Consider the following 17,736-nt stretch of genomic DNA (forward strand, 5'->3'; position numbering starts at 1 on the left):
ACTGCCCCACCGCCATTACTGGATGCCTAATTTCTGTTCTCAGTGGCTGGCAGGGGACATCACATCCTTCATCACCTGCATATGGGGATTTGAATTCAGGCCCTCCTGTAAACTGGCCAATTATAGGCGGGCCTGGAAGCGGGACCTAGTGGGGGCAGAGCTGCCTGGGACACCTTCCTGAGTCTTCACTCAGATCCGCTCCCCAGGCTTAAATAAGGCTCATTTCATTGTCTCAGGACCTCAGTCAGCCTATGGATTTCTCACCCTTATTGCATTGCTGAACCCACCCACCAGAGGGGATGGTGCCTTCCATACAAACTTGCTGTGGCAGAACTTTCGACTGCCATATTCAGGGCCAGAGAGGAATTTCTCCTTTGGACTAATTGGCTCTGTCTGAGGGTTTTGCCTACCTTATAGCAACTGTCACAACTTTGGTGGGTAAGGCATTGGGTAAAATCCTTAATCAAGGATGGAAGGTTGTAAGCCTTTGTCTTTACCTGCAATGAATCGGGGTATCCTATTAAAGGGATCCTAAGGGAAGTGGTTCAGTCCATATGTCCAGGCAGGGACTGAGGGCCATAGTATCTTCTAAAGTGGCAATCCTGTTGAGGTTGCACCCATTTGATGTATGTCTTAGGTCAGCCCCAAAGCAGGACTGACCCCCCAGCAAAATCTTGTAGCAGGTGGGCTGGTTGATACAGGTGATACCCAATGCCTAAGCCAAACTCACTTTCATCTGTAAACAATAAAGTTGTAACCTGATTTGAACTGAAAACACTGTACTGTGGTCTTTTCAGCTTCCACAAACACAGCTTCAATAGGTGGTGAGCTCAGAGTGCCTGGGTACGCAAATATTTTTATACACCTGTATACCATGACCCTCCCTTAATTGCCTATTTTCTAAAATTAAAAGGCCCCAAATATTGTAATATTTCCTCACAGAGGAATTGCAACAACACTTTGATAATGTTGGCTGTCCTTTTCCAGCTCTACAATATCCTTTTTGAGATAAAGCAACAGTATTCCAAGTGTGGGCACACCATGGACTTGTATAACAGAATTTATCATACTGGTGATTTTAGTTTTAATCCTTTTACCCATTTTTTACATTATTTTCCAGTACACAATGTAAAAACTCCTTTGATATGTCAAGTCTACTAAGGACAGCCCAAGCAATATCCTTTTTAATTAACACCTTTCCAGTCTCATCTCCTGGCTCAAAAAGGTGTTATGAGTGCCTTCCTGGCTACATGAAACTCAGTTGATTGGCAAATGACAGGCTGTCTATCAAGACCACCCAAGCTAGAACGTAATAAATATGGTAGCTACCTCGCCCAGACAGATGCTTGCTCGCAGATATGTCCTTCCCTGCTCCTTGCGAGGGAAAAGAGAAGTTGTGGCAGAAACCTAGTCAAAAGATAGATGTGTGCACAACTGGCTTGCCTCACAAGGCAGCTGTGTGCAAGACTTCCTTACAAGAGTCTACACATGTACAGTTTGCATGCACATAAGTGTAGGATTAGCGGGAAGCCAGGACACTTCGTTGACAGGTAAAACATAGCTAACTCTATTTTCATATTTGCCACCTCTGACCTCCTTGCTCAGTGCCATCTACTGGCCCTTGTGCTTATACAACTAACACCCCCACCCACCCACCTCGTGAGGAATGCTTAAATAACATTGTGGCAGCTTTCACAGTGGCTGTGTACACATTCCCATCTGGTGCACCCCCACCTCTGCTTTGGGAAGCAGTATGCACACGACATTAGCCAGAATCCGCATCTATCCAGTCGCTTCTTATGAAATACTGCAGTTTGATGCACTTCCCCACAAACCAGCTTTGATCCGAACTGAGAAAAAGAGCAACCTAGCTGCAGTAATGCACACATAGCCTAATTCTAAAAAGTGCATTGTAACATTAGTTAACTCCCTTAATGTGGTAACAGGCTGCCTGTTCATAGGGAGGAGACACTTCCCCTATTCACCACACCTTGTGTCTGTATGGGCAGAATCCACTAAAGGCTGCTTAATTTTGAAAACTGGATAGTTCATTGTGTTGAAGTCCAACATATTTTTCACAGAGAGCACTTGAGACATTCGCATACCACAACTGCTATTTTAACAGCTGCCACGGCAGGAAAATGTTGTTTTCATTTTCAGCGCTATTCTGTCAAATTATTTTTGTAGAACACTATAAACCATTTTTAAAGCACTCACAATCAAATTCTATCACCATTGTTCTCTAGAGACAACTTGTTTATTGAAGAAACCTTTTTAAAGACTATTTTTCTTAAAAAAGAAATCTGCTTATTTTTATTTCACTTGAAATATTTATAGCCTGGTCTCTTAAAATGGTTTACAAATGTAAAAATCTAAAGTTATCACTAGAATTTATAGAGCTAAAGGAGCAGAACAATATCACTAAATGCCATCAGCATCAACCCATATTAGAAGCTAACCCAAGAGACATCTTCAGTTTCGGAAGGTCAAAGAGATGGACTGTGATTTTTGGATAAAGGAAGAATGTTGCAGAACTGAGTGGCCACAACCGTAACGACCATGCTCATGGAAGGCCACCAAGCTCACCTGGGGAGATGGAACAGAACTTTAGTCACAGGCACAACAAATAAGCTTCTGTGCCAAGTACCAACATATATTCGCTTCTCTATGCCTCACAGAACTGTAGAGTTGGAAGGGACCCCCCCAGGATCATCTAGTCTCAACACACAGTCCCCTGTCCAATTTGAAACCAGACCAGACCCTACTTAGCTTTGCAAATGTGCTAGCAGTTTTATTGCAGCACCACTGGGAGGGATATGATCTGAGGCCCAAACCAAATGTCTCAACCCAACTGAGATGTAAAAGTAGCCCATTCTGTGAAGTTAAAGTCTCAGCTGCAAAACAATTAGCACACACTTTCTGAATAATAATTTTCTGCAGGCTTTTTTTTGAAGAACTAGAATAGAATCTGACTGCGTTCCATGACTACTTGTGGAGCTGGGGAATTATTACGTTTGGAGTGAATGTCTTGTATTTTCAAACAAGTTTTCCTTAAAATGCAGACGTATGCACTACTGAGGGAGTTTCATGGCAACGACAAACAATAGCTCTCAGCCTTGGAGAGGAAAATGTTACTAAAGTCCTGTTAAAGTCTGTGCAAATGAATGAATGACTGTCTGCTTTGTATGTGTGTTTAATCCTTGCTATGCAATTATACTATGAAAAGCCTTGCCTTTTGCCACTCAAACACCTGAGTAGTAAGAGAGAATGAGAAAGAGAGCAGGTGGACACTAGCTACTACCTTCCTGCCTCAAAAGCAAAGAATGAAGCCAGGATGGAAGAAGAGAGATTTCATGGTCATTTCTGCTGCCAAATCCTGTGTCTCCTACTGGTGGAAAAGGTCATTTTCCTACTTTCTCCTCCTTCTCAACCACACAGTGGAAGTCTGAGCAAAGGGATGGACAACTCAGGGCAAGCCTACAATTTGGACTGTAACTGTGACTTGGGGAAGACTTTGACCCTTTTCCCACTGCTGTGGTCTGGGGATTGGGGGGGCACATCTGTATTGCAGGGGAGGTCCCATTTGGTCCAATAGAGCAGTAGTAGTTGTCATGGAATCAGAGGGAAAGAGGCAAGCAAATGGAGCAAGCAACTGGAATAATGGTTTGCAAGTGTGCACTATAATAATGATTAAAAAATGGAAACTGGTTTTACCAAAAGCTGTGAGTCTTCCTTCCAGGTAAATATCTTTAGTGCACACACAGTTTCTCTTTACACTCTGCTGGTCTCCGAATTCTCAGAAACACTGAGGAAAGCCACAAGTACAAAACTGTATTTACCATAGATTAAATATACCACAGCACTCTCTTTCAGCATGCACTTTGTGCAACGAAGACTCTTTTCAGTTCCCCATCTGGCATTCCTTCCCTTCTCCCATACAACCACACTGTGGCAATCACTGTACCGTATGTGGTTTACTGCCGAAAAGTAGTACATGCACCAGTATGAAGAACCAAAACCTGTCATCTGTGATACTTAACCTGATGTTTTTGATCCCTCTTGCTAGCTTCAGGCCCACATGTGAAACACCTTATTGCTCCTCCACAAATAAGTTACATATTTCAGTATTTTGTTAAAGCAATCAACAATGCCAAACCTTCTTTTGTTGGTGTACTTAAAAGCAGCCTTACTAAAGAAAATTTAGATCTAAGCAGCATCCACCTCTGTAGCAATTTTAACTTTTGGTTTCCCAATGCACTTCTTTGGTCATAGAATGTACCGTGTGCTTTCCACATTGCAAAATTTACAGCACTTTCTCTTATTGTGGATGGGGTCAAGAGTTTGGTTTATAACCACACTAAATATTTATATACAGACAGATGTCTTTCTGCGGAAAACTTCTGACTTCACACAAGTGTTGGTGCTTTTAAGAAATCTGGGTTCTTGAAAACTGTTTCTGTGAGGCAGCAGCTACATGAAATGCTGAAAGGTTTTGGGGGTTTGTAAGTTAAGAAGAAATTAATCAATACATTCTCAAAAAGAGAGAGAAGACCAGACAAAGACAGAAATGAAAGGAGTTAGCCAGACATTTGAGCAGTGGTTGGGAGAGCAAAATTCCACTGCCATTTGATGTGTTTCCTAGCACCCTGGCTCCAAAAGAGTCAATTTTGGTCTGGATAGGCAAGCAAGTAAGGATTTAGTTTGCACAGGGCAAATTTAATAGTCTCCTACTCTATTGACATGGACAAGGAGGTAATCCCTTTCCACTAGTCAGCTAGCATGTAAACACTCCACTTCCATCTTGTTGTTGTTTATTCGTTTAGTCGTGTCCGACTCTTCGTGACCCCATTGACCAGAGCACGCCAGGCACTTCTGTCTTCCACTGCCTCCCGCAGTTTGGTCACACCCATGCTGGTAGCTTCGAGAACACTGTCCAACCATCTCGTCCTCTGTCGTCCCCTTCTCCTTGTGCCCTCAATCTTTCCCAGCATCAGAGTCTTTTCTAGGGAGTATTCTCTTCTCATGAGGTGGCCGAAGTATTAGAGCCTCAGCTTCACGATCTGTCCTTCCAGTGAGCACTCAGGGCTGATTTCCTTAAGAATGGATAGGTTTGATCTTCTTGCAGTCCATGGGACTCTCAAGAGTCTCCTCCAGCACCATAATTCAAAAGCATCAATTCTTCAGCGATCAGCATTCTTTATGGTCCAGCTCTTACTTCCATACATCACTACTGGGAAAACCATAGCTTTAACTACACTGACCTTTGTTGGCAAGGTGATGTCTCTGCTTTTTAATATGCTGTCTAGGTTTGTCATTGCTTTTCTCCCAAGAAGCAGGCGTCTTTTAATTTCGTGACTGCTGTCACCACTTCCATCTAGTTCCAATCAAACCAACCCTTGCTGAACCTTTGCTGAATTAAGTTATAATGGCCCATGTCCTGGATGAGAAGACTGGGGATTCTGTCAGGGCCCTAGTTTCACTATGGAATGGTGAGATGAAGAGAGACAGATAGCATTCATGACCCCATGATGCTCCCTGGCTTTCTGGGGACCTTTAGACAATTAGGTAGGTCAGACAGGAATGGCTGGTGAGGAGCAGCGTCATCACTTCCCTGACTTACTCCATACCAGTGTAGGCACCAAGTAAGCACCCACCCTCCCTGTCAGCCACTTCTGAGGCCAGATGACCAACAGAATATGGGCAGTGTAACTGCTACAAGCTTCTGTTAAACATCCCTGTGGTGTTTAATATTCCTATGAAACCACTGGAAGACGTTAGCAGAGGATCTGGAGTAAGGTGCTAACAATATGCTGATGAAATACCATCCCTATTTCTTGTTATCCTCCAAGTCAGCATGGAAGGAAAGTTCATGGTTTCCCTCCCCAGGATTCCCTTCTCCCCTGAATCTCTCCCTTCTCACGCTTGAGGTCCTGGATGCCTCCATCCCCTTCTGAGTCTCACTCTCTCTTTTTCTCTTCTTCCCTGAGCTTGTGCTTGACTCGTTTGAACATTAGACCATCACTCCTCCAATGTTCAAACAGAAGGTAATAATCGGCTTCTCTCCTCCTCTTTCAATGTCTTTGCTTGCCTTCTTTCAAGTCCCACTGCAATTTTCCCCCTTCTTTCCACCTCCTTTGAAGCCAAAAGTTGCACCATGTCCCTGTCATTGACAGCAGCCTGTCCATTGAACAGAATAATCCTCAGAAGCAGTTCCCCTAGCTACCCCATTTCAGCACTCAGGTTTGGAAATTCCTTGCAAATGGTTAGGTTCACTGTCATATTTAAAGACACATTTCCTGAGCAAGCATTGGAATAAAACACTGCTTGTGCTAATGACCATCATAGTAAGATTTGCACTGACTTCATGAAATACCACTATCTGTGTCAAAGGTCCAGAGCTGAGAGGCCCACAGTGACATATATGGACAGGACTGTGCAAACCTTATACAATATTTACCAGCACAAATCATGTAAAATATGATGGTGCTGATATATCCTAAGATTATGTGCACATAACACTAGCATGCCCAAGGCAAGGGCATATGTCAGTCACTTACTCCAGGGATGTCATACATAGCTAGATGTCAAGGGGAGAATAATTCAGCACACTTCTTTGTGCAGTAAAAAGGCTTATTTCTCTCATAATCACTTATTAGCTTCAATTGTTTCTCAACCTTTTAAAATCCCTCTATATTTACTCTGCCTTCCTGAGCCCACCCCCATACCCCGATAACAGCTCTTTCTTCAGATTTAAGATGGGAAAATGGAGTGAAGGAAACAAAAGCATTAGCATTCTCTCCTCCCCAGCACTACAGATACACTCCAGGTTTTAATGAAATATGTAAAGTGGTCCTCAAACTCTGCCTAAAACCAGCAATACAATGAACAGGAAGACCTCTTGTGGCCAGAATCTCACATATGTTCACTGGCAGGTTCTCACAGAACATTAAATCATGGTTTAATACATTATGGTTTTCTAAACCATGTCCTAGTGTTATATGTGAATCTTGCTGGGCAGCTATAGTTTGTTTACTGCCCTCCCAAAAAACATGATCTGAAGCCATGGTTTGTTGTTTGGCTTACAAACCTTGCTTTGATTTTAACTATGGCTTGGTGTTGTGTGTGAACTCAGCACCTTTCCTTAACCATAGTTTGTTTAACCATGCTAACGAAACTACCAATGCACAAGATAAAAGGAGCTGTAATACATACCAAACTTCAGAGAAACAAACTATGATTTGTTTTATTTGATTATCTATGGGGCAAATAATGTGTAAATCATGGCTAGTATAACAACGATTTAGTGTTATGTGTAAACCAGCCAGAATACTAGGTTTTAACTGCTTTTAAATGAAGTGTGCCTATGGCTTTGCTGTAAGACTCTCTCCTCCCACAGTAAGCCTGTCTCAGTTTGAGACCACTAATTTAATGAGAAAAGGGTACTGCAGAACTGTAGAAATTATGGGGCAAATGTTGTAGGAGAAACTACACCAAATTTTAGCCTTACAAGTTTCTCCCATACATTACAATATCCACTCTAGAATTTTTTCACCAAGCTTATTTATACCCTTGCCTGCCATTTTTATGTTCTTGTTCTTGGGCAGATTCTAAATATCATATAGAAAACATTTCCTCACATATGCGTGGTTGAGCGCACACACACACATACTAAAATGTTTTCAATTTGTTTTCATTATTTTTCAAACATTGCACCAAAGCATAGCACTAAAACCACTTGTATTTCAACTTACACTCTTCCTTCTTGAGTACTAGATTTATGAATTTAATTTCTGCTTTATAGAAGTTATCACTTTTAACAACTAGAGGAGAGAGACTCTAAATTGCTTTTATTGCTGCTAGACTCTTCAACACATCTTGCTCCGTGTTGTCATTTACATTTCACATTAAATGTGAAATACATTTGGAATGAGCAAATATTTGTTTTAATTTGACCCATCTGTTAAATGAAATTCAAACAGGCCTGCTACATCACAATGTTTAAATTCAGCAATTTGTAAACAATATATCTGTTCATTCTGCCTGGGTTAAAAGCACCCTAAAGCATAATTCTTATGAAAGCCACCACTTCAAAATGTATTATTCTCATGGATGCAGGCCATGGTTTCTGTCTTCTGTTCATTAATTTATTTTCTAACCAAAGTTAATTAGTGAGACTCATATTAAGAGAGTAATTTGAAATACAGCACAGAAGTCAGGGAGGAGGACACTAAAAACCCTTCTCCTCCCCCCCCCCCTTCCTCAATAGACACTTGTAGGCATTAATGCAAATCTGCTTGCAGACAAAATTATCACTAGAAGTTACAGAATGGCTTTCTTTTTCTTCTTTGAACAAAAGTTTTTCAAACAAAGAAAAACAAATATACCTTGAGAACTCGGTGTATTGATAGGTCCAAGGAAAGATCACACATGCTAATATTGCTGTAGCATATGAGGATAGCAACAGATAACAGGGTCTTCATATTGAAGAAATTTGAAGCCCTGTCTTCATCTTACAGAAAAGGGGGTCATTCCTGACTTTTGACAAAATTACATTATTGTGTTTTCAGATATTAGAATCTTTCAAAAAAATCTTATGTTCTGTATGCCAGTGGTGGGTAGACTCAGTCCTTGGAAAGTTCACTTTAAAAAGGAACTAGTTCTAGTTCAGGTACATCCTGTCCAAGTCAAGATGGGTGGCGATTGAGGGAGCAGGTGGCCAGATGCACTCCTTTAAGCAGCGTGTCCACATCCTTTGGTCACAATAATCAAAATTAATCCAATACAGATGGAACAGACAATGCTCTGTATGCTGCCAGTAGACTTGCTCTAAATGTGGCATCCAACTCTGTTTGTATCCAAGACCATTTCCCCCCCTCTAAGTGCTTTGCAAATTTGTTACAGCCAAGGGTGGCAGAGCAATGCTCTCTTGCACAGATGACAAAGCCCATTCACCATTTGTAGATACATCAATGCTTTTTCATCACAACCACATGGTAGGCGTGGTAATGCAACCTTACCCTGGCCAGGGTTTACTAGAACCCTGAGATCAACCAGATGCAAAATACATGTGCTTAGAATTAAAGAATTCTAAGCCCAGAACTGTTTTCAGCATCAGAACTGAATGTAGCGCAGAGTTCCTTCACACAAAAATCCACTTAGGTTATCCTAAGCTTTTTTTTTTCTACTTCAAAAGTATATTATCTGTGGGAGAGGGGCATTATTTCATTGCTGCTATTGGTAAACAATTGAGAGTCAAAAATCTTTTGCAATCGATCACAAATCACCCAGAGATTTTCCAATCAATCTGGATTTGCTGTCTCCCCACCCCTCCTCTATACTATGGAAGATAAGAGAGACAAAACTGAAGTCCCTATGCTCTGTCCTGTTAAAGTATGTGGATATTTCTGAATGTCTGTGAAAATGCAGGCAGGGAAAAGAACATGGCCTGACAGACAGGAAGGTAACAGTTCCTAGAATATGGCCCATTGTAGCGACCCACAGATTAACTTCCAGTTGTTCAAGTCCCATTGTGGTACCATCACCTGGGAAGGCGACAAAATAATGTTCAAAGGCTGTAGCACATCTAGTCACAGTGATGTTGCTCACCAAAAGAACAGACAAACCAACCCAGGTGCAAAAGCAAATCGTATGACTCATCCAAGTACACAGCATCCTGATAGTATATGGAAACACTAGAAAAGGTTAATGTGAAAAGCAACAACAACCAGATAGCACATAAAAAGAGCTAAGTGTTGAACCAAAACACACAATGAAATCACACTTGGGTTTTTGAAATGGCCCTTCTTTCCAGGCCTGGTTTAACTTTGTAGTACTAAACTGGAATCATGTGTAAAGGCGCTGCAAGTAAGAAAAACTAAGCCAATGTGAGTATAGCATTATGGCTTAGAAACTCAGCCATCAAGTCTTCTGTTGTTCACATCATGCCAGCCACCAAGAACTGACCAGATGCACTTTAAAGGTAAAGGGACCCCTGACCATTAGGTCCAGTCGTGACCGACTCTGGGGTTGCGGCGCTCATCTCGCTTTACTGGCCGAGGGAGCTGGCGTACAGCTTCTGGGTCATGTGGCCAGTATGACTAAACCGCTTCTGGGGAAGCAGAGGAGCGCACGGAAACGCCGTTTACCTTCCAGCCGGAGCGGTACCTATTTATCTACTTGCACGTGCTTTCGAACTGCTAGGTTGGCAGGAGCTGGGACTGAGCAACGGAAGATCACCCCGTTGCGGGGATTCGAACCGCCGACCTTCTGATCAGCAAGCCCTAGGCTCTGTGGTTTAACCCAGAGTGCCACCTGTGTCCCTTAGATGCACTTTAGGCAAGCCTTTATTTCTTAGTTGTTTCTCTCCCAATGCAGATCTTACCTATGAAGACAACATACTGACCTTCCTCACAAGGCTTACTAATATAATATATGTGGAGTGCATTCTTCTTCTTAGCTTTAATAATGAAAGCGGCAACAAGTAGTATGGCATTTTTCATCAGTCACTGGACCTGAACCAGCCTGTTTGGTGTAGCACATATTTCCATCATAAATCCTATCGTCTTTGCACAACCATGAATATGGACTAGAAATATACTTACTAAATAAAACAAAAGGCCACAATAAAGCAACCTTGATTATATATTCACCACTCTCTCATCCCATATTTTTTTCTCTCTCACACACACCTGGCTTCTTTTTCGTCTGAGCATACCTCTGTTGACTGCATACTTCTCCCAAACTGATGGTAGATTACTAGCCCTTGCTACAGTTCAAAACTTATCAGGGCCTCTCCAATACAATCTATTTTTTAAATAGAGCCAGCACTGACATTTACTGCATCTGGGATTTTTGGTTGGAAAATTCATTCTATAGACAAGAAACGAGCAGGGGCTTTTCACAGATCATAGCAAAAGCGTAAAGAGCTAAAAAAAAGCAGAGGATGCAGTTATTAATCTATGTAATCTATGTAATTTGTGCCCCCTTTATCACACCCTTTACCCCTCCCCCCAAATGTAGTGGACCTCTAGAAAAACAATTTTAAAATCTCCTCTGGTTTGGTTGTGCACTCTGGTTTGGTATGTTAGCTGATTCGTTTATTGTAGCGCTTGCACCGTACAAAGCAGGCCAGTGAAAACGAGGAATTGCAGCAATTCAAGCAGAACATGATGAAAATCACATCTAAGAGCTCTCAACAAGATGCTGAGGCTACATGGATCACAGCCTGGAAAGATTCTCAAGATGGTGAGATGACAACTTGATTAGATTTAGTCTGAAAAATGTGGCAAGAGAGATCAGAATCAAACATAATTCCCAAGTTATTGGTCTTTTAATAAGCTCTAGGTGCAGGGAGGGGAAATTCCAAGAAAGGCAACTATCTGGCTGGCTTAAAGTGATCAAGGCCTAGCAAAAACAAATAAGTTGAAAGAAAGGCTTCCAACTTTTTAAGAGCCCCTGCTCTCATACCTTTAATGGCAACTTCGGCATCTGAAGGTTTCTTATGGCATGCCACTGTCTTCACATTTAGTGACAACCTCCTTGAGAATATGAATGGCTGCTGCCAGGCATGTGACTGACTCAGGCTAATAGTCTTGTAAAGAGGCAAAAGAGGCAGGAATCATAGTGCCCAAGGAAAGGCTGCTCATTCTTGGGAGTAGTCTGGAGAGTCCACACGTCTGAAAACCAGTGTCTCCACAACTGCCACCTCCATGCCAGCCCAGAGGGTGGAGTGGGATCTGGTGGGCTGGGCATCATTATGAGCCAGACTCTAATCTTTGCCAGGACAGTTTCAGTTACCAGGGATTCTGTTAAAGGCAAATGAGCAGGGCTACAGTAAATGAAAGTGGCCCTGGCAACAACCCAAATCTCAGGTTTAAGCTTTCTGAATGAACATATTTGAGTAACATTTGGAGCTTGCAAGGCTCATTATTTGTTTCTGCTTGTTTGTTTGTTTTTGGGGTGGTTTTTTTGGAACAGTTTAAAAACAAACAAAGTCTTTTAATCAGCACTCCAGTCCTGAACCTATTTGTTCAGAAATAATTCTTAGTGATGCTAGTGGGACTTTCGCCAGGTAAAGGATTTACGATTGCAGCTTAAGGCTGTGATTTGCAAAGGGCTCCTCATTCTTTCCGGCAAGATCAACATGTAAAAAGCTTCCTTTCCTTGAACCCCATTCCATACATCTCCCCCACTTTGCCTATAAAAATAAAAAAAACTAGTTTCGTTTATCTAAAAATGGGGGATAAGATGTTATCAAGCAGCATGACTAGTAAAAGCAAATTGAATTTCAGGACTCCCGCTTAATTCAAACGAGACAAAAATTATAACACTACACAAGATAAGCATTTAGCTTTAAAACTGAAATATTTAAATCAAAAGTGCTTTCTTTAAGTGATGATGGGAAAGTGGGACAGGATGGGTAGAGAAGCCTGTTGAAAAGCTGAGTTACTTGGTTCTGTGCATAAAGGAAAGGGAAATGCAGCTGAAATGAAAACCATTCCTCTCAAATGCACATTCTGAAGGCACTAATGCTTACTTTAATATCACCACCGCACAGGTTCCATGCAATTTATGCCATTTGCTTTGTGCTGAGCAGAATTATTTCCATAATGAATAGGGAATGGTGAAACACTAAAAGGGAGATGAAACCCACCTCATTTTCCCATCATTTCATCCTGAATCAATTCCACCCTGCCATTTGTCTTTCCTTTTGTAGCTGCAGAGTCATTACCAACACACACACACACACACATGTACATACACAGGGTCTTACCTAGGAAGAGGATAGTCTGTTTCCTGGAACTCCTGCCATCGGGATTCTCGTTTTTCCTTAGGTACTGGTTTTGGCTTTCTCTCTTCCCTCTCACGGCTAAGGTCCCTTGTTTGTGGATCATAAGGGCTTTCATCATATTCCGGCACATAAAAGCCACAGATACCAACACTACGACATACACAATAAAAGCAGTGAAGATACCAGACTGGAAGGCCTTCCATCGAGACGACAAGCTGGTGCATATGGTGACATTTAGCATCAAGTCAGGCATGTGGTGCCGGGGTTTGGGTTTGCTGCAGGGAACCAATCCTCGGTGGCCCTGGATGGCTTCCAATGGGTACTCTGTGCCCATCGCAAAAAGAAGAGGTAAGGCCACAAGGACAGATGTAATCCAGACAAAGGCAATGAGGATCCTCACTTTGCAGGGCCCAGAAGCAGCTTTAAACCTGAAAGGGTGGCAGATGGCAATGTACCTTTCAAAGCTGAGAGTGGCCACATGCAGCACCGTAGCATAGCTGCAGGCCTCAAAAAGGAAGCAGTAGAGCTTGCAGGCGAGGTTGCCTTGAGGGGTGGAGAAAGGGGTCCAGATCATACTGAAGAACTCCACAGGCATCCCCAGCAAGAGGACCAGCAGGTCTGAGCATGCGAGGCTCACCATGTGGTCTGTGACTTCTTTCTGCAAGTAGCCCTTCTTCTGCAGCAGTTTGGTTGTCCGGATGGTGACACTGTTGCCCACAATGCCTGCCACAAAGATGACAACGTAGATAAGGGCTAGGGTGATCTTGATCCATTGGTCCACTTCAAATTCTTTAATGTGGGTTTCATCAATTATATCCCAACAATCCTGCTGGCTGTTTCCTGTCTCCATGAGCAGAGCTAATCACAGACAAACACACAATGGAGGAAAGAAAGACAAAAGGTGGGTCAAAACATGTCACTGATCCAAACATCCTTCCTAACAAAGCTTACAAGTTTACTCACAGGCCAAGGCCTACTGCATTCTAGGAAGCTTATTTCACACAGGTAGAAGCTGTGAAGTAATAGCAATGACTCACCTACACCCAAACAGGCAGCACAACTTTTTATTCTGAATCAGCACCTCACACCAGTCACATTAGTGGATTAGTCAATCCAGGAAAGAGATGAGACAAACCATTATTCGCTTTAAAAAGAAGAAGAAGAACCACGAAGGAAATGCTTCTTTCTTCTAAGTATTGTTTCTGTCCTGTACCTAATTCCTCCTCACACGCTTCAGGGTGCATCCAATTCTTCCTGATGGAAGGAAGGCTAAGCCCTTCGGGTTTTCTCCAGGCACTCCCTGTTCCTTGCCCCGCCAGCTTCTGAGTGACGAGACTTCCCTCTAGCCGACAGGCAACCACTTCCGTCAAACATTAACTTCTAGCTGAACAGCCGGGTGGGATGTGGTTAGTGACTGAAAAGATAAGGTGGCCAGAAAAAGGGACAAGGCAAGTCTGGTTCCAGCCAGCTAGCTTCCTCTGCCCTCCCTGAAATCTGATCTCTACTCCTTAACAACTGTGAAGTGAAACCTGACAAGGAAAATAAATAAATTAAATAAAGGCAGGGCGTGGCTGCAGCAGAAGGAATCTGGGTGTTTGATTTAGCCCTCTTTCTCAATGTCCTCTGTTTACAGTACTTCACGTGGGTGGAAGTTATTGCAGCTTTCCGTTTCCTCGCCTTTTCTGCATGGGAGATTACTGTACAGGTTTTCACGTCACGAAGGAGGAGAGGAAAAAGAAACGATTATTGCTTCAAATGCCATATGAACCTGGGACTAGATGAAGAATAGGAACTCTGCAAGGCTGTGATGGTTGATCCCATTGCTGGTTTAGAACACAGGACTCCAGAATACATACGTGCCTAAAATTACAAAAAGCTTCCTGCAACAGACAGCATGCATCCCCCCCCCAAAAAAAAGACGTATAGGGGTCTAGCTTATGAAACTCACCTACTGCCAATAACTTTTAAACCCCAATTACATTGTTGTTAAAAGGCAAGTCAAGAGCCTTCTCTAAACAGAAGTCATATTTAAGAAATTGGGCTAATAATTTCCAAAATCCATTATTTTATACTCTCAGTGCAATTCCAGACATGTCTGCCCATTCCTTCCACTTAGTTCAATGGGACTACCCCCTGGTAAGTTGAATTTAAAGCACTTTCAGTGCAGGTTTGAAGCCCAATAATCCTGGGAAGTGTAGTTTGATAAGGATTCTGGGAAGTGTAACTATGAGGGGGAAGCTACAGTTCTCATGATTCTTTGGAGTGGGTCATGCTTTAAATGTGTGCTGAATGTGACTCAAATGTAGGGTGTGGGTCTGCCCATAGTGTAATGTGGGATAAACTCTTCATACAAACCCTTAATAGCATTATTTTAAGATTTCCTTCTTTTCCTGCTAGATAAGAGAAATACATATAGATAGCAGTCCTAACCATGCTTATTCCTCTGAGCCCTAGAGGGAAGTGAATTTAATGCACACTATATTTTTTGTTTCCAAGAACCTCTCATGGTAACCTCCAGAGTTTTATATTTATAGATTAGCATACCTTCACATTTCAGTGCAGGCTACTTCACAGCTAAATAGAATCACTTCCAGAGGACTTTCTCCAGACTACTAGGCTCAATCTACTACAAAATCTCAAAGCAACAAGTTCCAGACTAAAAATTGTTATAATTAGAAAAGGTGGGCTTGCTTTTTAGCTATTCACAAGAGTGGAACAACAGATAGCTATTAAACAGTTCTCATCATATTCAAGGTGGTTATCTTCCCACCCAAAAACTTAATGAACAAAAGATGCCAAAAAATCAGCACCTGTTCCAGCTGATTATTCATGCAGTCCTATTTCAGAGAAAAACCTCTTTCCTCCAATCTCTGTGCCGCTTCAAGCCCTCTTGCCCCAATCCTCCTTCCTTGTGCTTGATAATTCAAATTTGTTCTGCTCAGACAAGCTTTCTATTATTGCCCAATTTCTTTCACTTAATTTTACTTTATAAAAGTGTGAACAAAGATTACATATGCATGGCTGAATTGTGGATATGAAACAAATTAAAATTTGCCCATTACCAGGGGCTGAGGAAAGAGAGGAACTAAGGGCCCAGGGAAAATTGTTGGTTCCCCCACAGACATACTTTCCGATCCAATTATATAAAAAAGCACCAGTTTTGTAATCTCAGTATGATAACATATGTAATCAGATTGTATTATTAACATGTCTTCTAGTAAGAGAGAGGTATGGGGTGAATTTATCACTTCCTCTACTAGCTTCTTCCCCACAGCAATTGGGAAAGGTGTGTTGTCTTCTTAAGAGACCAGTTACAAGAAGGAAAACCACCTTTATTAAGAGTTTGGATTTGATATCCCGCTCCCCGAAGGAGTCTCAAAGCGGCTAACATTCTCCTTTCCCTTCCTCCCCCACAACAAGCACTCTGTGAGGTGAGTGGGGCTGAGAGACTTCAAAGAAGTGTGACTAGCCCAAGGTCACCCAGCTGCTGCATGTGGAGGAGTGGAGATGCGAACCCGGTTCACCAGATTACGAGTCTACCGCTCTTAACCACTACACCACACTGGCTCTCAGTCCAGTTTAAGAATGATTTGGTTTACAAACTCCACAAAACCGGAAATAGTGTCTTCATTTGAGAACTTTACCTTGGTCTAAGAACAGAATCCAAATGGTGGAAGGGCACTGACGGTGGGAGGCCTCATTAGGGAAAGCACGCCTCGGTTTAAGAATGGTTTCGGTTTAAGAATGGACTTCCAGAACGGATTAAGTTTGCCAACCGAGGTACCACTGTACTTGGATGCACTGGGACTGTTTTATGCACTGGGCTTGTGTATATCTTGTTTCCTGTTATTGCTAATTCCCCATTAATCAGCTTCCATTGCCATCTTCAGATAGCAAGACCTTCCATATTCAAGAAACAGGGCATTTCTCCACTGCATGACATCTAGTTAAAACCTAAATTTGTTTCTGTATAGGCATTTTCACTTAGTCTACCCTACCACCAAAAGGTTTGGAAGAAAAATGTCTGGTTCTAGAAGGGAAGGAGAGTAGCGCAAGGCTTTGAATATTGGTAGTTATCAATACCAGCGCACATAGTCAAACATTGTGGCTAACAAGTGGAACAAGCAACAAATTGTTGCAACATATTTTCTCTCTTAAAAGAGTGCTCATTTTCAGGGTTCCAGACAGATATTCCATCCAAACTGACTTACCTACAGTCCTGTTGATACCCACCATAAGTGTTTGCTATTAGAAGGAGTGATATACCGGTAGTTGACTTGAGAGGAGGTAATAATATATTTCTTGTAATATAATTCCAAGAAGACAATTTGCTGCAACTTCAAGATCAGGTGTTTTTTTATTCTAACTCCCATCATCCCAGACCACAGACTATGTTGACTGACAGCAGTCTAGAATCTAAATGTGGGTAAGATGCAACTTAGATGTGCTTAAGCCCAGATGTGCTTAAGTCATTTCATCATCACAATTCTACTCAAAAGCAATTCCCTTTGAGTTCAATGGAGTTTACTCCCAGGTAAGTGGCTAAAGATTGCAACCTAAGCATGCATAATTTTGTGTAGGATTTGAGAGCCTGAAATATATATACGGTGTGTGTGTGTGTGTGTGTGTGTATAAAACACCTGTAATTTTGAGCAATAACCACCTTCAAATATGTGTTGTGGAACTGATACAAAGCAAAAGCAAACACCACAATATCAACAGTAATGCAAATTATGACTATTCTGTCTCAAAATATGTAAATTGCTCTGATGCTAATCAACAATGGTCTTCTCTGCCATTGTTTACCTATATGAGCTTTAGGTGCTGATAATTTTGTAATAATATTTCTGTAATTGGTGAAGGTAGGGACGCGGGTGGCGCTGTGGGTAAAACCTCAGCGCCTAGGACTTGCCAATCGCATGGCCGGCGGTTCGGATCCCCGCAAC

The 17,736-nt window shown here is 42.1% G+C and overlaps 1 protein-coding gene across 3 annotated transcripts in view; it reads right to left on the minus strand.

Moving 5' to 3' along the window:
- The window catches only part of GPR39 (G protein-coupled receptor 39), a 126,220-nt gene extending 111,771 nt beyond the window's left edge, over nucleotides 1–14,449 (minus strand). The window contains exons 1-2 of one of the 3 annotated variants that reach the window (XM_083410357.1): nucleotides 13,926–14,449; nucleotides 12,773–13,648 (exon numbers count right to left, since the gene is read on the minus strand). In XM_083410357.1, coding sequence (XP_083266483.1) covers nucleotides 12,773–13,648; nucleotides 13,926–14,034 — 985 coding nt within the window. In that variant the 5' untranslated portion in view covers nucleotides 14,035–14,449. Of the gene's footprint in view, nucleotides 1–12,772; nucleotides 13,649–13,827 lie in introns of all 3 variants that reach the window. The other 2 variants (XM_083410358.1, XM_083410359.1) reach the window with 2 other exon arrangements.
- Between the last annotated feature and the right edge of the window lie 3,287 nt (nucleotides 14,450–17,736).

This window comes from Podarcis tiliguerta, assembly GCF_965153285.1.
Source record: "Podarcis tiliguerta genome assembly, chromosome: 1".
Classification (NCBI taxonomy): Eukaryota; Metazoa; Chordata; class Lepidosauria; order Squamata; family Lacertidae; genus Podarcis; species Podarcis tiliguerta.